This window comes from Microcaecilia unicolor, chromosome 5 (assembly GCF_901765095.1).
Source record: "Microcaecilia unicolor chromosome 5, aMicUni1.1, whole genome shotgun sequence".
NCBI lineage: Eukaryota > Metazoa > Chordata > Amphibia > Gymnophiona > Siphonopidae > Microcaecilia > Microcaecilia unicolor.
Genome location: NC_044035.1, coordinates 251,798,202 through 251,820,352, shown reverse-complemented (window position 1 = coordinate 251,820,352; position 22,151 = coordinate 251,798,202). Strand labels below are relative to the sequence as shown.

The following is a 22,151-nucleotide window of genomic DNA, read 5'->3' as shown; positions in this document are numbered from 1 at the left end:
TCCTCCGCTGTTCATGAGAGAGAGGTGTAGCCTGGTTAGGGCTACTAGCTCTCTTTGGTGAGGGAGATGATGTGCATTAGATTTTTGTGGTACGTACCCTTGTTTTAGTTAAAATACCTTACAGCTATTAATAGTTGAAATTTTTTTGAGTATGGTGTTCGTGTTATAAAAACAAATAATGTAGACTCGGCGCTACAGCTGTGTTTTGTTGAGCAGTGGTTAACACAAGCTATCCGTGGAGGAGTTTGGTATGCACCACCTATAAATTAGTGGTGCATTCCATTGTCGTTGATGATACATTTAAACCTTCTGCTCAGTGTGCTGCTTCGGCTAAGAAAACAAATAGAATGTTAGGTGTTATTAGGAAAGGAATGGAAAACAAAAATGAGGACATAATAATGCCTTTGTATTGCTCCATGGTGCGACTGCACCTTGAATATTGAGTTCAATTCTGGTTGCTTCATCTCAAAAATGATATAGTGGAATTAGAAAAGGTGCAGAGAAGGGTGACAAAAATGATAAAGGGGACAACTTCCTTATATGGAAAGGCTAAATCGTCTAGGACTCTTCAGCTTGGTGAAAAGAAGGCTGAGTGGAGATATGATAGAGGTCTATAAAATAATGAATGGAGTGGAACGGATAGATGTGAAGCGCCTGTTTACTGTTTCCAAAAATATTAGGACTAGGGGTCATGCAATGAAGCTACAAAGTAGAAAATTTAAAACAAAACGTTTTCTTCACTCAACATGTATCTGGAATTTTTTGCCAGAGAATGTGGTAAAGGTGGTTAGCTTAGGAGACTTTAAAAAAGGTTTGGGCGGCTTCCTGAAGGAAAAGTCTATAGACCATTATTAAAATGGACTTGGGGAAACTCCACTGCTTATTTCTGGAATAAGCTGCATAAAATGTATTGCAGTGTTTTGGTATCTTGCCAGGTATTTGTTACCTGGATTGGCCACTGTTGGAAGCAGGATGCTGGGCTTGATGGACCTTTGCAGGCTTATTTTCGAAAGTGATTGCTGGCGATCTTCTGACATAAATCGGGAGATGGCCGGCAATCTCTCAAAAGCGGTGAAATCGGTATGATCGAAGGTGGCTTTTTTGACACCATCGCCGTTCCTGTCGCCACGCCAGTGAAAGTTCAAGGGGGCGTGTTGGTGGTGTAGCGAAGGCGGGACATGGGCGGGCATGGGCATGGCTACCAGATGGCCGGCTTTTGCGGATAATGGAAAAAAAAAAAGCGGCGTTACTCAGTATTTCGCCGGGTTTACTTGGTCCTTTTATTTTCACGACCAAGCCTCAAAAAGGTGCCCCAACTGACCAGTTGACCACCGGAGGGAATGGGGGATGACCTCCCTGTAGTCCCCCAGTGGTCACCAACCCCCTCCCACACTAAAAAAATAAAAATAAAAACCTTTTTTTACCAGCCTGTATGCCAGCCTCAAATGTCATACCCAGCTCCCTGACAGCAGTATGCAGGTCCCTGGAACAGTTTTTAATGGATGCAGTGCACTTCAGGCAGGCAGACCTAGGTCCATCCCCCCCTACCTGTTACCACTTGTGGTGCTAAGTGTTGAGCCCTCCAAACCTCCCCAAAACCCACTGTACCCACATGTAGGTGCTCCCCTTCACCTATAAGAGCTATGGTAATGGAGTAGAGTTGTGGGGAGTGGGTTTGGGGTGGGTTTGGGGTGGGGGTGGGATTTGGGGGCTCAGCACCCAAGGTAAGGGAGCTATGGACTGGGAGCTAATTTTGTATTTTTTAAAAACATTTTTAGAAGTGCCCGGTTGATATCCTGACATGTCAGGGGGACCAGCGCACTACAAATGCTGGCTCCTCCCATGACCAAATGCCTTGGATTTCGCCGGGTTTGAGATGGCCGGCATTATTTCCATTATCGCTGAAAAACAAAACCAGCGATCTGAAACTCGGCGAACTCTGGCATTTGGCCGGGCTAAACTGTATTATCGAAAAAAAGATGGCTGGCCATCTTTCTCGATAATACGGTTCCAACCAGCTGTTGTGCCGCCGCCAAAATAGATCGCCAGCGACGTTCGATTATGCCCCTCTTGGTCTGTCCCAATATGGCAATACTTATGTACTTATGTACATTTGAAATATATCTAGCAAAGAAATCCAATAAGATGCATAAATTCATAGATAAATGGTCTCCTCTATCTTCTTTAGTCTAGGATACTGCCTGATTGGGGCTCATTTTCAAAGCACTTAGACTTACAAAGTTCCATAGTATCTTATGGAACTTTGTAAATCTAAGTACTTTGAAAATGAGCCTCTATATCTTAGCTGTAATGTGTATCACAATGTCAAGGCTTTCAGTTTGCTGTTTCTTGTTCCTCTTTCGTGTTTTGCAAAATCTTTGAATAAAGAAACTTAGGTAACAATTGTTCAGCTTAGCCCAGGGCTGGGTTTAAGATAGTTCCTGCAACAAGATATTGGAAGACAGGAATGACCACTTTTATATAAAATGTTATTTCAAACTTTATCCTGTGTAATTGCTTATAATTGTGTGTTTGTAACACATACAACCTTGTAAAATAATTCATAAACTATTTTTGTAACGTTTTTTTATATTACTGAATATAGAAGAATTATAAATCTTCTGATAAAGAAAAAATGTTGAGTAACTATAATATGTATATACTAGATTGGATTGTAAGCCACTTTGAACCTCAACTCTGGGCTAATGTGGGATACAAATGTCAATATAAATAAAAATAAACACACTGACTTGTGCAGCATATGAATGTACACAGAGAACGTATAATAACAGAATAACTTTTCCTAGGTAGAGTTGTAATTTATTATAAATTGTAATCAGTATGCCATTTGGAGGGGCTGGTTTTAGGGATACCATAGCAAGCATTGTATTTCTGCAGAGATTTTTTTTTTCTCCTGGTAAATGGCCACTAAAACAGACATCATGTTATGAGCCTACAAAGAGGTGGGAAAATGTGGGATACAAATGCCACAAATAAATAATCAGGTGCTCAATATTCTGAGTTTCTATCTGTTTATGTATTTTACTTATTTATCACATATCTCACCTGGGAGCATTTAAAATCTTTTTTTCCTGTGCCTAGATCAAAACAGAGAGAATGTTTGTGGGAAGTTGCTCCTTTTGTTTTGTGGAATGCAGTGGTATATTATAAAAATGCACTTCATATTGTTTGTTAGAGAGAGATTGAATAATGAGGGCAGAGCTACCTTCAGTCCAGAGTCAGTCTAAATATGCCAACATTTCCCAGTTCTGTGGTATATATTTATTTCTTCTTCAAGTCTGTTTGGTTGTAAAAGGCATGTGTTTTTTTTTTTACGGGGGTGGGCTAATCTTTGTATATAGATGAGTTCCTGGAATAGTGATGGCTAAGTGAAAGCAGCAGTAGAACAGTTGGAGTTGAATGACATTTATGTTCATACAAAGTTAATTATTTTCAGTGGAAACTAAATCTGTTGGCTACCCTCTGTTTGAGTATTCCATCACTGTTTCATTATTGCAACCAAGTATTGCATATTTAGGGCATATGCCTTCAACATAGATTGACCTTACATGCAGATGGTATTGCTTGTTAAACCCAAAGGCAAAACCTAAGGGTGGTTAAACAATTTGTTTTGTTTATGACTGCTTTGTGTCCTATTGGATGTTCATTGCCAGTCACCAGAAACAGCCTGGCATTGAATATCTAGGGTCGGTGCCGATTGCGGCACTTATGCGGGCTGTGTCCTGCGGTCTGAATATTGGGCCCATTGTGTAAGTTTTGTTTTTGTTTTTCTTTTAAACTTTTCATGGGTATTGTTTATTTTCTTAGAATCTGCCTTTGCTAATCAGGCAGCGGAAGCAGTGGCCCGTCTCATCTCTCTGGGCAAAGTTACATATGCCCTCCAAATATCTAGCTTTCCCAACCTTGAATCTGCTCATGGCAGTTCGGTACAGACTCAGCTGTAGCTAAGTCTGTAATTAAAGAGGAACCCAGTTTTAATTAGTTAAAGAGATATAGTTTATTAGTATTAATTAGCATTGATACATTACCCAATAATGAGGATACCAGCAAGTCAGTCAATCATACAGTGGAACAGAATCACACGACACATCAGCTCTCGGTGGTGCTCTGTCTTTCTCCTCCATCAGCATCTGCATCTGCCTCTGCATCTTACACCTCTCGAGGTGCTTCCTTTATACTGTCTCAACCCAATGGATTCCAATGGGATCCAGCTTTGTCAGCAGAACTTGCTATCCCTTATCAGTTGATAAGGAACCGATAAGGGTGACTTCATTGGGTCCCAGGTTCTAACTATACACAAAAGGGGTGCAAAGCACAGCTGGCGAGATGACTTCATCAGTCACTCTGCTCTTCTCAGCTCTTCTCAGCTCCCCCCTCCCTCTGAGTACTCTCTAACTACGTACATCTACCCCTTTATCTACTTTCATTAGCCCAAAACATCTTTCATGATTCTTCACCGATGCCAGTCCCAGGCATGTTTATAAGAGCAAAGGACCCCCTCCCGTGCCAGCTCCCTGAGAACTCAGTTCAGCTTGTGCTGCAGAAAAATGTATTTTGTATCAGAGATGACTTTGGATTTTTAAGAGAAGCCCAGCTCTTATTATGAGCCATTTGCTTGTAGAGGCCTAGCTCTTTAGCCTGAGCCTGAGCCATTGACCTGTATTTTACTGAGAGCAAGGGAGGCCATATATATATACAGTATCCAGATAATTTATTTGTGCTTTTATTTTGGGGTAGAACGTGATCTTGCATTTTGCTTCCCACAGTAGATAATGCATTTTTATTTCTCCTGTGCTGTACTTCTTATAGAGAATGTGATTTCTTAGTGTTTTTCTAATTTTTGGTCCTTTATTCTGTAATTGGTGAAGATTGGTCTGTGTTCTGTGAGTGACAGAAGGAAGAGATTTAAAAATCAGTGTTTCCAAAGTTTCCATAAGTGTAAATTTGGTTTATATTGATACAGAACAGATTGTTTACTTATAAATCCATCATAAAGTTCACTCTAAAGCATTATTTGGTATACTCCTAAACACTAGTCACACCTATATGCCTAGTACCCCAGTCCATGTCACCTCTACCCCCCCCCCCCAAAACAAAAATGTCAAGTCTTGCTATGCCCCTAATATAACTTATAGTTAACTAAATGTAATTCCCTTTTATGTGAAAGCTTATTCAGTTTAACTGCTTTGGATCCTTTGAGAGACTTGGCAGTATATAAAACATAAATAGAAATATGTCTTCAAACGCTTTCTAGATAAAAAAATAAGAATGAGAGCATCTAATAAAATTTGGTAATCCATTCCAGATTTTAACAGCCAAGTATTCAAAAGAGAACTCAAAATATTTTTTTCAATTTAGTTACTCTGTAACTTGGAAATGCCATTTTGGAGGACTCTGTGTCCTTACATATGGTTCCCTCCTTTCTTCCAAAGGTGGTGTCTTCGTTCCATGTGAATCAGGAGGTCTGCTTGCCGTCCTCTATGATTGGGGAGGGGGGGTGGTGATTGGCATTTTGGACCAGAGGCTTCACAAGCTGAATGTCTGGAAGATGCTTTTCTGGTTTTGTCTGACCACCTCTTTGTGCCTTGGCAGGTGGCCTCTAAGGCCTCCATTGCGAAGTGGATTAAGTTGGCCATTGAGTCCACCTACATCTGCAAGAACCGTCCGGTGCCTTAGGGGCTGAAGGCCCATTCTATTAGGGCTTAAGACTGCTTCCTGGGTGGAGGCCTGGGCGGTGACCCCTGAGGAGTTTTACAGGGTAGCCACGTGGTTGTTGCTCCATTCCTTTGCTAAGCAGTACAGATGGGATGTGTTGGCTGGTGTCTGCTTGGACTTTGGTAGAGCCATCATTTTACTCCATCCAGTAGATCTGGTACATCCCATTTGTGCAAAACGGTGAGGCTGACTAAAGAAAGATAATTATCCGGTAAGACATAAAATTTCTCCTTTCTTTAGTCAGTGACACCATTCTGCAATCCCGCCTGTGGAAGACTTCGGCCCAGGGTTCTGGGTGTGCTCTGTGCTTCCTTTTCAGTTCTTTAACAAAAAATCAAACCAAAACTTTTCCTTTATGATTGACAGATGTACGGGGTTCCCATGATATGGCTATATCCTACTATATCATGAAAAACACAAAAATATTTGCAAGGGAAATTTCAGCAATATTAATGTATTCAATCAACAAAAACTAAATAGCTGAAAATCACAAAATACTGTTGATAGCAATCAACTTAATGCAGAAAAGAAAAGAAGACAAAGATGTGGACCACGGCATGGATGGGGCGGGAAGCACAGGAGAAAGAGGAAGCAGAAAAGAGATGACAGAGAGAAAGATGTGAACGGGGTGGGGGGCAGGGAAGGATGCTGGAAATAGGGGAGGCGAGCAAAGAGAAGGGAATCAATGGTGATCATGAAAGGAGGAAAGGGAGGAGATGGTGCCCATGTAGGGGAGGGATGGGTAAGGGAAGGGATGAGATGATGCCCATGGAGCGGATGGTAAGGGAAGGGATGATTTGGTGTCCGTGGAGAGGAGGGGCGGGTAAGAGAGAGGATGAGATGATGCCCATAGAGGGGAGGGGAAGGAGATGATGCCTATGGAGTAGAAGGGAAAGGAGGAGATGGAGCCCATTTGTATCATGCGATAAATCATGTGATTAAGAAATTTAATTGGCTCAATCGTATGATTGAAACTCTTAATGGATGTACAGCCCTAATATATATTTAAAGAGCTTTAATTACTGACATGTTAAATCTGGGCTTAATTCGTGGGAATGGTGGACATGGTGCCCATGGAATGGAGAGGAAGAGAGAGGAAGAGGAAGGGAAGATGATAAAATAAAATCACCAGACAAGAAAGGTACTAAAAAAATATATTTTGGTAGGACTGCACAATTAGAGCCGCCGACCCCACTCGGAGCTGCCAGTGCCACCGACCCCACTCAATCTGGGACTCCCTCCTTCAAAACTGTGAAGAGATAAAATGGCAACAGACAGTGATAAAGATTTCTAAACGGTGACTTTTGTTTTAAGGACAAGAGAGCTACTTGTTTGCAAATACAGTATTCTAATGATTTCAAATACCATAGAAGCCTTACAATGCTGACCTTCTACCTTAAAAGCAAACATCCTTTTGTTCACTCATCAAACGCTTCAGTTCCTGGAACTTCAGATTCATCTGACAACCAGAAAATTGAAAACTTCTTCAGAAAATCAACTGTTGTAAGTAAGGCGAAAGCTGATGCAATGACCAAATCGTTGATAGGCTTGCTATGGACTGCAGACCGGTTAATCTTGCAACAGATTCAGGGCTGCAGAGACTTCTCCAGGTGGCCACTTCTGACTCTGTGTTGCCTTCATGAGCTACCATTAGGTGAAAATTATCTGAACTTTGTGATCCTAAAAAGCAGGAAAAAAATGATGCACTTATCAAAAGCTTCATGTGTATCTATAACAGCAGATTATTGGACTTCTGTTGGGAATGAGTGCTATCTTGGAACAATTGTGCATTTCATCAGTGAAAACTGGTGTCTTTAGTCAATGGCTCTTGGAATTTTTAATTTTAAAGAGACACACAGCTGAACATGTAGCTGACCATGTCAAATATGTACTTGATGAATGGCATCTTCAAATACAATTTCTACTTTTGGGACTGATAATGCTAGAAATATGATTAAAGCAGCTTCTCTTCTGCTGTATGAGCACATTCCTTGTATGGCGCATGTACTGCAGCTCTGTGTAAATGATGCTATACAAGAGGCTGGAATTGATGTGGCTCTTTGCAAATGTCGAAGGATAGTATGTCACTTCAAACACAGTTCTGCCAACACTTCAGAGCTTCATAAACAACAGCAATTAAAAGAATTGCCTGAAGAGCAGCTATCCAAGATGTACCAACAAGGTGGAACAGTACCTTTGATATGTTGGAGCGGCTGCTGAAACACAAGGAGCCAGTAATGCCAACTTTGGCAGAGCATAAAAACTCACCTGCACTCTTAACAAAGGCAGAATGGGAGAAGATTGAAAAACGTTATAAAGTGCTCGAACCATGCAAATTTTCCACAGAACACCACAGTGGTGAGAAATATGTATCCTGTTTAGTTCTTCTGCCTACAATTTGCCATTTGATGCGTGCGTTTACCATATCTGATGATGATTCTGCATGCATAATTTGCTTTAATGAGACATTTTGTGCAGAATTTAGCAGGCGCAAGCAGAGTTCAATGTTTAAGTTTTTGTTCATAGCATGTGCTTTGGATGTACACTTCAAGAAGTTGTCATTTCTTACTTATACAGAACGTGAAGATACTCGGGTTTCAACTATCTCCCCAAAAACAACCACAGAAGAAAATGGAATTCAATCTGCTACCTAGCTCTGATGAAGATGAGGAGCAACCTGTAGTTCTTCAACTGGAGAAGTTCACGTTTTAGACTGGTGGAGAAGATGCTGCACCAAGTACCCAGTACCAAGCTCTCTCAAAATTGGCAAGACGTTATCTTTGTACTCCAACAACCACAGTTCCATGTGAACATTTTATTCTCCAAAGCAGGATTTATTATTGACAAACGTCGATCATCTCTGCTTCCTGAGAGTACCATTCAACTCTTTGTCTAAATAACTGGCTTAATGGCTAGTTATTTACATTTGTGTACTCTATGGCAGCAATTCTATAACTCTGGCAGCTTCCTCTCCTCTGCGTGCTCCTTCTCCCTGCTCCTCATGGCCCTCGGCCTTGACCACTGCAGTGAAAGCACGCTGCGTGTCACCTGGCTCCAAACCTCTTTCTCTAACAGAAAGTTCTGCAGCTTTGTGGAGTAGTAGACTAGTGGTTACAGTACCAGGCTGACAACCAGCAAAGCCAGGTTCAAATCTTGCTGCTGGGCCCTGTGATCTTGGGCAAGTCACTTAACCTTCCATTGCCATAAGTACAAAATTAGATTCTGAATGTGTGACGTGTAATGTATGTGGTACGCTGGCACATATGCTAGTGGAAAACTCTATAGTCTGCTGACAGACATGGGGAAGCAGCTGCTTGCCCTGGGATTGGTAGCATGGAATGTTGTCACGATTTGGGTTTCTGTCTGGCTTGGCCACTGTTGGAAACAGGATACTGAGCTAGATGGATCATTGGTCTGAGTCAGTATGGCTCTTACGTTTTATGTTTCATTGGTTGTGGTGTTCAATGCTCCTAATGGTATCCCAATATAAATTATTAATATAAGTCAAACAACTGCGTTTCCAATTTTACATCAATTTATTCTTATAAATACCACTTTATGGTTTTAACATATCAAACAGTGTGCTTATATCTACATTCACTCACTCTCAAACCACATAGATACACCTCACATCTAAACTCATTAAATCTGGAAAAATGGCGTCCTTTGAGTGAGGTCGATCCTGTGTAAGCAGCCAGCTATAAGATAAAAGTTAAACCCCTGAAGATGCCGGTTGGCGAAACGCAGTGCAAGCATTGGGTTTAATGATTAAGATTACATCTGGTTCTGAATGTTTAATTTTGGCCATTACGGAGGGTGGAGTAGTGAGCTAATAAGAGATTACCTAAGGAAGAACCGTGACACTAGTAACTGAGAATGACGACGTAACTGTAAGAACTAATTACTTGATACCAACTGTGAAGCTTGAGGAGTCGTTTGATTGGATGGAAAATACAATTATTATGAACTGAGGCTTCTTAAAAGTGATAAGTGACATTTATGTTGTGTCATTGCAATTTTGAAAAGAAAAAGTGATAATGCAACTGTTTTGCTAAGTACCTTAGCATATTTGTAAAGAACCAATTATAAGTTGTCAACCTGTTTAACAGGAAGTGATATCCTAGTATCATGTGGTCACCTTTGGTTTGAAGCAGATTTAATGAGTTTAGATGTGAGGTGTATGTATGTGGTTTGAGAGTGAGTGAATGTAGATATAAGCACACTGTTTGATATGTTAAAACCATAAAGTGGTATTTATAAGAAGAATAAATTGATGTAAAATTGGAAACGCAGTTGCTTGACATATTATATTATCTGTAGTGACTGGATTGAAATATAGGAACTCAATTTAATTACTTAATATAAATTATTAGGGCCAAAAACAAACAAAATTTGATTCTAATTCACCTGGGGATAGGGAAATACCTAGTGTACCTGAATGTAGCTCACCTACAGCTACCATCAAGAAAGATGCCAGCTAAATCCAGAAAAAAGCAAAAAAAAACCAAAAACGTTCAAGGCAGCCACTTTTGGTGCCTAATTGACGCATGTCTCTCTATACATAAGCTTAGAAAATTGCCTTTCAGATGCTTAAAGAGATTGTGTTCTTTTAAGAAAACTGGAATCAAAGTTATTGGTTGAATGTTTAGGATCATTAAAAAAAAATGTTTAAAAATACTGTGTATATGCTACTCACTGGAAAACCCTGTGTATATGCTACTCACTGGAAAACCCTCAGTCCCTGCTGGACTCCCTCGGAAAGTTCAGTGGCTTGCATGAAGAGGAGGAGATGCATTGTGTTTGGTTCATCTGTTCTGGAAGGATTAGCTTCATACCATGATATACAGAGTGATGGATGCTTTCCAGATTCTTGTTAGGAATATGGAAGAGGCCAAAGAAGGGGATCTATTACTGGATGTGCTGTGGAAGCCCTCCAGGTCATTCCCTTTCATAAAGTGATGTTGCATGTAATACTGGTCGAATTGTAGGCACTGTAGAGAGATTTCAGGGGCACCAGGATTTTGTGACTGTTTCATCTCCTCCCCAAAGAGGACAGGAAGTTGTCTGTGGATTCCTAAAGTGGAAGCCTTGGTCACAGCAGTAAAATATCCACATGACTATTCCTGTGGAAGGTGCAATAGCACTGTATAGGAAGTTAGAGGCACTACTAATGCATATCTTCACAAATATGTTAGTTCAGATGGCTGTTTGGGGGGGGGGAGGGGTGGTTACATAGTTAGGGCCCTCCTACAGAGGGGAAGACAACTCCTTGAGGGGTCCTTGAAGGCTCTGGGGCAAGATATCTGGAATTAAGTGCTGTGTTTAGCTCATGCCTTGTAAAATCTTATCCACATGTTGGTCATGAGTTTGGCATAGGTATGATGGTGGTGTAGACATTGGAATACCAAATCAGCCTCCGAACCTCACCTGAACAGGTTTCTTTTAGGAGGATTCTCTTGTTCAGGAAAGAAATTAGTTTAGATAAGACTTGGGGGCATCCAAATAACAGTTGACAACCTTTGGTGGGGGGGGGGGGGGGGGGGGGTTGAGGGTGGCATTTATCAAACCTTGGTTCAAGAATTCTAGGAATGTATAAATCAGGCAGATAGAATGCACCTCACTTGTGCAAGAGAGTGGATGTTTTCTGTCCTTTCAAGCCTTAAAAAGCTGAAAGGCAGTGGCATATCAGTTTGGCATGGGTAACCCAGGCTTTCCGGTGAGAAGTGGTGGGTCTGTTCCTCAGTGGTTCTTATAGGTAGTTGCCTGTCCCAGTGCTGCCACTTTGAACCCAGAACCAGCATGGACAGTAGTGAGTGATGGGGATTGCTCCTGCCTGTCCTACCCTAGGCCATCAGGGCACCTTTTATTTAGGCCTAGGGAGGACCTACAGGTAGGTGGAGAAGGGCATTTCTAGGAGGGGGGATGGATGCTCTTGTGGAGGACGTTCAGGATGGGTGAATGCTTGGGGGGGGACTTCAGGAGGTAGATGCATGCTGTTGGGGTATTTTTGGTTTGTGGGTACATACTCTTGGGGGTATCTTTGGTAGGGGAAATGCTCTAGGAGTGTGGCAAAACTAATTCCCCTTGATATTCAGCTTGCTTCCCAGTTAGCTAATTGAGTAGTGTTATGAATACTAATATGTGTTGGGACAATATGCTTTATATTTTTCCTTTAATAATTCTTATACCTTAAAATGACAATTTCCTTGACTTCTAATTGTCAGTTTGGGGAGACCTGGAGTAGACTGCTGTTGCCAGCATGATAGCGATGCAGCTGTACTGCATCTACAGTTCTTAATAAATGAGGTACGTAAAAGCATAAATTGTTCATTTTTCTGCAGTATTTTCTGTTGAAGTAATTGTACACTTTATTGCCTTATTAATTTATAAGATATAGATACATTGCTTAATGGGAATGAGTCAGTCAGCATTGGTTCAGCAAAGACAAACAAATGGGCGAGGATGAGTCAGTTTATATAGTGTTACTCCTGCTGGAGTTCTGCTCCAAAAAATTCAAAATTCTGCAAGTTTCTTTAAACAATATTTTTGCACCCATACCCATCCACCTTTGTTCCCAGCCCCCCTCCCAGATACCATCCATATTCTTTTCTTCCTTCCCTCATTTCTACACTTCACCTATCTTACAACCCTCCCATACAGATACCATTCATATTTATTTTTTGCAGCCCTCCACCCCCTGCACACTCGCTCCAGTTTAAAATAAATACTAGTAATCATTCTTTTAAAGAGAAATTTGTGCTGAGAGAGTTTACCTCCATTTTCTAAGCTACACTAGCAACTGCCGTGCGCTAATGTCGACATCACATTCACTTTGAATGGGTGCACGGCTTAGTGAATGGGGGGGGGGGGGGGAGTGGTTAGTGAATAGCACATTTCTCTACTGAAAATCCATTTTAAAATTCTCTGTAACTGAGAAATTGTATGAAAATGGACATTTGAATGTTCCAGCTGAGACTCTTGCAAAATATTCCTGTGTAGTTTAAAATCATCTTTTATTTTTCATTGGCTAGTCTTTTGCTGTGCAGCAATTTTGATTTAGGCAGGAACGCCAGTAGTCACAATGCCAAGATAGATGAAGAGAGAGAAGTAATAATACAAGAAAGCAGGAAACAGATAAGTGGAGGAACACAGAATTCACATGGACATTTTATTTTTCACAACAGAGAAAAAAAAAACTGAGCTCAGTGAATACACAAACACAGAAAAGCATATTAGCTTTTTTATTAAAACCTTAGAACAAATGTACATCAGTGAAGTCAATAATCATTCTAGTGTTGATAATAAACAAATACCTGATTATTAAAATTAGTTTATGTAAACTAGATCCAGTATAGATACAGAAAAGTGAACATCGTAATTGGAATGTTAGTGTTAAACATATTTTAAGACATTTTAAACACTATCATATTTTTTAATGTTTTAACTTTTTAAACATTTTAATCTGGTTTTAATGGTTTTAACATTGATTTTAATACTTTTTAAATATAAAGTGCAATAAAAACAATTTTTGGCACAAATTCAACTTGGTGTCACTTTATTTAGCACCTACCTCTACCACATGGAACAGGTCTCTGATTCTTAAATACAATCTAAAATTTCTTCAGATGCGTGATCGCGGTTCAAGGTGAATCACACAAAATAATGTGGCCCAAACAAAAGGGACCCTTCCGGATCATTGTCGGACTAACCAGCACTTTTTAAAATAAATGGTGACTCAGCGTTTTATATTGCTCTGGGAACCTCCCGAACACGGCTGCTGATGTCATCGCATTCCATGTCACTGCTCATGCTCGCAAGTGATGCCAGTGGCTTTACTAGGCCGCCTCTTCAGTCGGGGCCTTTCCTGCTACTCTCCCCTAGGCCTCCTTTTCTTCCCAGCAGCCCAGAATGGCCATGGTCACGCTGAACGTGCAGTTTTCCATGGTGGGACGCCATTGCCACAGGAAAAGGCTCCCAGGGTTTGCCCAAAGTGCCCAGGTACATTTAAAAAAAATTTTGTTTGTTTATTTTTACCATCTGGTTACAGTAAATCCCAGTAAATAAAGAAAAAGACCAATTGACAAGTAGATTCCAAATGGGAATGTAATAGTGGAGGAAGATGATAGAGATTGCTATTCTGTGATCTACATTAGTAGGATGTGAAGCATATAAGGGAAGAAGAACTGTAAAATATGGTGGGAGTCCTGAAAAAGCTTTATAAACAAGACAGAGCAGTAGATACAGGAAGCCAGTGTTTTCAGAATAGTGCCTGCCTCATTTCCAGTCTTGCCCAGTTCCTAACAAATGTGTAAATCCCTTTTCTGTGTGTGGAAAGGGAAGCCTTTCTGAGCAGTGCCAGCTTAACCATTGGAGAAATCGAGGCTCTGGCCCAGGGTGCTGGCGATTATGGTTGCCAAAATACCCAGTCTTTGACCTTACCTGATGTACAGGTTAAACTTTTTCTTGTCTTCCCCCTAACCCTCAAGGTCCGGTCTCTCCCCTTCTCTTTTCCTTCTCGCGGGCCTGGCACTGCTTCTTTACCTCTCTCACTGTTCCGTGGTCCTCTAAAATTTGTCAGTTACTATCATCAGCATGACAGGCTCCTTTGACCAGCCCCTGGGTCTTCGCTCTTCCGCGTCCTGCCTCCTCTGATGCAATTTTCTGTGAGCAGGATGTGGGAGAAAGAAGAACCAGGGGCTTACCAAAGGCAGCCTGTAGTGCTGCTGCTGCCACCGCCGGCAACCAACATAAACTTTAGAGGAATGTGGGGGAGGGAAAGAGATGAGGGAGAAAGAGAGACTGGACCGGGGGCAGGGGGAAAGAGATGCCAAACCCATAGGGGGGGAGGTGTTGGAAGTGATGCAGTGGGAGAGGGGGTGCTTCCAAAGCAAGTTGGCTCAGCATTATCCCATCTTATCTAGGGGATGAGTGAGGTCCATCAGGTTTGCACCTAAGGCAAGTTACCAAGTAATACTGGGGTCCTCAGCCACCTAGTTATCTATAGCCATTCTAACCCTTTTCTCTGGGCACATGTCCATCCGTGGTGCAAGATGATATTGCTTCATTTGGAGAGAAGGTTCTGATTTTAGGATTACTTTCTGCCACACCAAGATGATGCTGTTCATTCAGACCTTTTTCTCTTCTAAGGAAGCACAGAGGCTGCCAGTGCAGAGGTAGACTTTTCTATTATGTCCCTGTAGAACTGTAAGCATTGGACACTAATGGGTTTGTCAGTGATTTACCTTTCAGCCATTAGCAGGTGGATAAAGGCTTGTTAGTTGAAGTCTAATCCTGGTACAACAGGATTTTTATGTACTGGAAGATGCGGCCAATCCCCACTGGACTATTTATTTAAGCTGCCTGTTGCTAGAAGAAAACAATTTCTCCAATTTTGAAAAAGCTGGGACTTGATCCCACCCTTACTTTAAACTACAGACCTATATTCTACCTCTGTTTTCTATCAAAATTAGTGGAGAAATGTGTATTTTTTCAGTTTATCATCTATTTAGAAAATAAAATAATACTCCACTCACCAATCCGGGTTCTGTCCTGGTGACGGTATGGAAACTGTCCTTTCATCCTTCCTCATTGAAGTCCATATTGTTCTTGGCCGAGTAGATCTAACAGTTTCTCTCAACCGCTCTGCAGTGTTCAACCTGGTGGTTCACCAGTTGTTATTACAACTTGTGAAAAAGATTGGCATAGATGACCAAGTTCTGGTATAGCTTAACTTTTGTCTATGCAACCGCAGTTTCTGGGTCTCCATTTCCACTGCTCTTTTGACCCCTCAGGTCCTTACTTGTGGTATACCCCAGAGTTCAATCCTGGCACCTTTTGTTTAACATTTTCCTGAGTCCTCTGGATACATAACATAGTAACATAGTAGCATAGTAGATGACTGCAGAAAAAGACCTGCACGGTCCATCCAGTCTGCCCAACAAGACAAACATGTGTATACCTTACCTTGATTTGTACCTGCCTTATTCAGGGCACAGACCGTACAAGTCTGCCCAGCAGTACTTCCCGCCTCCCAACCACCAGTCCCGCCTCCCATCACTGGCTCTGGCACAGACCGTATAAGTCTGCCCTCCACTATCCTTGCCTCCCAACCACCAACCCCTCTTCCCCCCACCTGCTCCGCCACCCAATTTCGGCTAAGCTGCTGAGGATCCATTCCTTCTGCACAGGATTCCTTTATGCATATCCCACGCATGTTTGAATTCCGTTACTGTTTTCATCTCCACCACCTCCCGCGGGAGGGCATTCCAAGCATCCACCACCCTCTCTGTGAAAAAATACTTCCTGACATCTTTCCTGAGGCTGCCCCCCTTCAACCTCATTTCATGTCCTCTCGTTCTACCGCCTTCCCATCTCCGGAAAAGATTTGTTTGCGGATTAATACCTTTCAAATATTTGAACGTCTGTATCATATCACCCCTGTTCCTCCTTTCCTCCAGGGTATACATGTTCAGGTCAGCAAGTCTCTCTTCATACGTCTTGGAACGCAAATCCCGTACCATTCTCGTAGCTTTTCTTTGCACCGCTTCCATTTTTTTAACATCCTTCGCAAGGTACGGCCTCCATAACTGAACACAATACTCCAGGTGGGGCCTCACCAACGACTTGTACAGGGGCATCAACACTTCCTTTCTTCTGCTGATCACACCTCTCTCTATACAGCCTAGCAACCTTCTCGCTACGGCCACCGCCTTGTCTCACTGTTTCATCGCCTTCAGATCCTCGGATACTATCACCCCAAGATCCCTCTCCCCCTCAGTACCTATCAGACTCTCCCCGCCTAACACATAAGTCTCTTGTGGGTTTCTACTCCCTAAGTGCATCACTTTGCATTTCTTCGCATTGAATTTTAATTGCCAAACCTTAGACCATTCTTCTAGCTTCCTCAGATCCTTTTTCATGCTTTCCACTCCCTCCTGGGTGTCCACTCTGTTGCAAATCTTAGTATCATCCGCAAATAGGCAAACTTTACCTTTTTGGATTGTGCTGTTAAATTTTGGCCATTTAAGTTGCTGTATGACCAAAATGTATCCATTTGTGTAGAGACAGGCTTAAAGTTATCTAAACAGTGACGAACTTCAGTTGCTTTAAGAATTATTTGTCTAAGTCTGGCCTCAGAAATAGAAGACTTAATTATATAGAGTTATTCATATAAAGTTAAGCCACCACATTGAGCCTGCAAAGAGGTGGGAAATGTGGGCTACAAATGCAGCAAATAAATACATTTTCAACTTCATGATTTAAATGTCTAGTGCTACTGAATATCTACATAACATTATGGATAAATTATCTGTATAACTTTGTGCTAATTATGCTGCTCAGTATTGCACCACTAATTATAAGAAATTAGTTATCCACCCTTCTTCTGGAACTGATTACATTAACATCTGTTGAATCAGACTATGTTCACTTGTGTGCCCTGCAGGATTCTAATAGTACTCTTTAGTTTAGTGCCTCTTGGATTGTTTGCATATTAACAATAAAATTTGGACCTTCGTTATTCAATCCTTACCTTTGTATTATGCCTTATAGTATAGTTCATGGTGGTCTGCTTTATTGTATCTCTTTAATGTGTTTCATGATTAATTTCAGTTAGACATCAGATAGTAAATGCTGAATTTAAAATTTGAAATTTAGTTACTAATATTTCTTTGGGTTTTTTTTTTTTTTTGAAGGGTGCCTTGGTTAGTGCATGTGCAGATGATGCACTTCATTTGTGGAATCTGAGACAGAAACGGCCAGCTATCCTTCATTCCCTCAAATTTAATAGAGAACGGTAAGAGACTTTTTCATGCTGTCTTCGAATTTTTCAAAATATTACAAGAAACTTGTAAGAGGGTGCATTGTCAGGATTATTTTGTTGGATGGAGGAGGGGCTATATTTTTTTGTGCCTGCTATTTTGCAGTAGTGGGCGGCATAAAACTTTGGCTACAAGTCCCAATTTTGCCAATTTAAGGGTCTCTTTTACTAAACCGTGCTAGCGATTCAATAACGTGGCATTATTGAACTATATCCACCACGGACCCTGAAGAAGAGTTTGAAACTTGGGCCTTAGTTGGCCGTGGGGACAGAGAGAAGTTCAGCATCTTTTTGAGATAACTCTCTTTAAAAGTTTTTTGAAATTTCAGTAAGTAAATACCTTATTAATGGAGGTTTTTTTTGCCAGTGATGACAGCTAGCAGTCCTTGAAAATTGCAGATTTATCCCTCTGTTGAGGCTTTTTCCTCCATTTTTTTGAGATATAAAAGTGTATTTACTTTTTAATTAAGAATATAGAACAGTATCATTAATAAGAAGAGGAAGTGTTGTTGTTTGTGGTGATTAATATTCTTCTCCAAGCTCTGATTAAATTTTATAGAACTATAACAGCCACTCATACAGTGCAGGCAGTCCTGTTTTTTTTTTTTTTTGAATTGTAAAACAGGAAAACAATTATGTATAAAAAAAGATACAAAGCAGTTCCACACGAAACCAAAAAAGGAACCAACTGTTTACCAGAGTAGAGGGAGGGATCTGGGCCGGTCTGGTGAGACTAAAGAAAAGTAAATTAGCAGGTAAGATCTAATCGAATTGCTCTGGTTTCCAAAAGATTGATCTGCAGCATGCTTCCTCCCGAGACCAAAGGCCCTGTGCCAGTTGTCCTAGACAATGAGCTCCTCAGCCTCTGAGACTGGCCTCGGTTGTCAGTATATTATCCATTGTGGAGAATCCAAAGGAGCTCTGGTCAAATTGTCCATTTGTAACCACCGACGGAGATTCTTGTGAACCAGAGTCCTTAGCGGTAATCAGCACAGAGAATCCGTCCGTGGAGACCAACAGGACAAGAGAGAATGCTGAAGTGGTCTCATATGTGCTGTGGCCCAAGGAACTACATCTATCGCTGCTGCCATAGAACCCAGGACCTGAAGATAATCCCTTGCATATGGGATTGTGGTCTGGAGGGGAGAACAAATTTGACCTTGAAGCTTGAGGATCCTGCATTGTGGAAGACGCACATGCCCCTGAAGAGTATCGAAGGACACCCCCAAATAGTCCAGAGACTGAATTGTCAACCATCGGCTCTTGAGAGGATTTATCACTCAACCAAGGGACTGAAGAAACTGGACCACCCAGGCAGTGACTTGAAGACTCTCCTGATACGACTTTGCTCTAATCAACCAATCATCCAGGTAAGGATGTACTAAGGTGTCTTCCTTTTGGAGAGCCGCCACCAAAACCACCATAACCTTTGTGAAAGTACGAGGAGCTGGCCAAAAGGCAGAGCACGAAACTGATAACGTTTTCCTAAAACTACAAAGCGAAGAAAACGCTGATGACTAGGATGAATCAGATTCTGCAGATAGGCTTCTGTTAAATCCAGAGCCATTAAGAACTCTCTGGACTGAACCACGACTATAATGGAGTGAAGGGTTTCCATACAAAAGGTGGAAACTTTGAGCACTCTATTGACTGTTTTGAGATCCAAAATGGGCCGAAAGGAATCTTCTTTCTTCAGGACAACAAAATAAATGGAATACAGACCCGTGCCTGTTTCTGAGGATGGTACAGGACAAATGGTCTGCAAGTCACAAAGTCTGCCCAGAGTGTCCCTGCTTTAGACAAGAATGAAAATGAGACTTCAGGAATACATCTGGTAGTTGCTGCACAAACTCTAAGGCGTACCCTTCGCAAATAACCAGTAGAACCCACTGATCTGAGGTAATCTGGGCCCACTTCCAATAAAACTCTGTCAAGTGAGCTCCCACAGGAATTATAGGCTGGGCCTGGAGACCTTCATTGTGAAGGACGCATGGGAGACTGAAAGGATGACCCCGCATCTCTGCCTCTTCGCCGAACCCCATGAAAGTACTGGAATCATTGAAGATACCTGGACTTTGGCGCACTAGTTGCTCTACTCACTCTGAACCAATGACAATCTCGTCCACGGCCCCTGCCAGGAAAAAAACCCCTCATCCTACCAATCTTGCGTGGTCTTCAGGAAGTTGAGGGACTTTAGTCTCACCCAAACTTTTAACCAACTTGTCCAGATCCTCACCAAAAAGGAAACTACCCTTAAGGGAAATTTACTGAGCTTAGATTTAGAGGCCGTATCAACTGACTAACTGTGCAGCCAAAGGGGGAACGATGGGCAGCCACCCTTAACACCATAGACTTGAAGAAGCCCAAAGCAAATCATAAAGGGTATCGGCCAAGAAAGCAGACCCTATTTCAATTTTAGCTATTTCGGTTTCTATCAAGGCCAAGTCATCTGCAGAATGATCCAAAACGCATTCAGACCAGCAAAAACATGCCCTGGCAGCCAGAGCCACAGATAACTGCTTGGACAGCTAGAGCTGAAACATCAAACTGTTCTCTGTTCTTCAGAAGGGTTTCCATACTACGGTCCTGAACATCCTTAAGAGCTGCGCCCCCATCCACAGGCACCATAGTTTTCTTAGTAACAGTCGAGACCAAAGCATCAACCACTGCAAGTTTAAGAAGAGATTTGTCTTGATCTAACACTGGATAGAGATGGACCATAGACCTAGAAAACCTAAACGGAGCATCAGGAATATCTCGCTAAGTTTGAATAATATCTCTGATGACTTGATGCATAGGAAAAGTCTTCCCTGACCTCATAATACCCTTCACCAGTGGATCTACTTTACTCTCCTCTATTATCTGAGGCTCCTCCTGAAAATGCAAGGTAGAAGACACTAAAGAAATAAGCCCCCGAAGATCCTCCTTATGAAAAATCCATACCACAGAAGGATCCTCACCTGCGAACAATTCCTCATCAACAGGACCGCTACCCAAAGGGTCTTCTGAAACATCTGCTTCTCCTAACAGACTTTCACCTCCAAGCAGAAGCATATCTGGGTCAGCATCCAAACCTTCTTCATCTTCCACATCCCAGGAAACTCAAGGCCTCCTAGCTGAAGAAAGGGACTTGCCTGCCAGATAAGGAGCATGTTCTGTTGAGAGACACGATTTTTGTAAAAGAAAGGCCTGATACGTGGCCAGAACGAATTCTGTAGGGAATCCCCCTGGGGAGTCCTCCCTGCTGTGGAACGGACACTGAAGCAGTCTCCTGCAGCTTTCCAGAACTGACCTGCAGTGCACAGGCCGCTCCAACAAAACCAACAGATCTAAAATGGCAGTGGTTCCTTCCACAGTGGGAGCTCCCTTCAAGTGGGTGAGAAACTGCTGCTACCAACGAAGATGCTGAGAGAGGCTGCTGGTATCTCCACCTCGGTACAAGATTTGCAGGCCCCAGCTACCTTTAAATCCTACCGTTGGCAGACCGCACAGCACCGGAGTTTCTTTGCAATACTACTTTTTTGTTTGTTTGTTAAGCTAACTCTGCTAAAACCTTTACTGTGCAGGTGAAGGAAAAAGAGGAATTGCTTCGTGCGTTCTTTTTCTTTTTCTGTTTTGTTTTTATTTTTGTTCCCCTGGCCTTCCAGACACCCTTCCCATGAAGGGGTTGAGGTTAGTGCAGTTCCTCAGGACCAAAAGATCAGCCTGCACCAAGAATAACGGCAGGAAGATGGAGGGGGAGACACCTGGCCACTTGAGTGTGACACCCCTGAGGCTGTTGGTGAACCCCCACAGGCCTCAGTCTGACTGCCAAAAAGCAACGCCAGCACACAGAGAAGCAAAGGAAAAAGAACTCTGACCATAGTAATTAAAAGCAAGAAAAGAAAGTAAAGGTAAGAATAAGAAGGAGACTGAAGGGCTCACCACTTTCCACCTGCTGGAGACTGAGAATACTGAATCATGCTCTAGCTGTCCAGGGCTCTTATTGGTTCTCATGAGAGTCAGAGTTCTCAGTCTCCACCTGCTGAAAGGCGTGCACAACCCATCAGTCATTCTCTGGAAAGTGAAATTGTCTTAGCTTGATAATTTCTTTTCCTTTAGTCAGCCACACTGTTCTGAAGCCTGCCCTTGGAAGACTGGGGCCCTGGGCTTACAGGGTCTTCTGCTCCTTCCTTTTCAGTCTCATAAGAAAAAAAAAACAATAAAAAAAAAAGTCAACCGTACAAAAAAGATGAGTCAGTTCTGGCATATACAGTGTAATGAGTGCCACTCTGTGGTGTTTATACTTCCTTGATTTTCATTGCAGCTTCAGTGATTGATGGGGCACGGATGTGTGTTACAAAGGTACCTTCTGCTGCTTTGGCAGATACATACTGAGGTTTTCCTCAGCATCAGACCTTATACCAGTGAGGTCACACTGGAAAGGGATCAGTTTTTTTTCTCTATTGCCATCTGCTGGTAGGAAGGGATAACACCCACTTGTTCAGAATGGGTTGGCTGAGTAATGGGAAAGAAAGGATATTATCAAGGTAAGACATAATTTCACCTTTTTCATATTTGAGTGGGCAGAGACTGGTCAATGTTGTGTAGTCTGTTT

At 42.0% G+C, this 22,151-nt stretch overlaps 1 protein-coding gene across 2 annotated transcripts in view; it reads left to right on the top strand.

Moving 5' to 3' along the window:
• Window positions 1–22,151, top strand: part of STXBP5L (syntaxin binding protein 5 like) — a 663,841-nt gene that overhangs the window by 66,127 nt on the left and 575,563 nt on the right. For both annotated transcript variants that reach the window (XM_030203985.1, XM_030203984.1), the window contains exons 3-4: window positions 11,961–12,042; window positions 17,430–17,530. In XM_030203985.1, coding sequence (XP_030059845.1) covers window positions 11,961–12,042; window positions 17,430–17,530 — 183 coding nt within the window. The remainder of the gene's footprint in view (window positions 1–11,960; window positions 12,043–17,429; window positions 17,531–22,151) is intronic.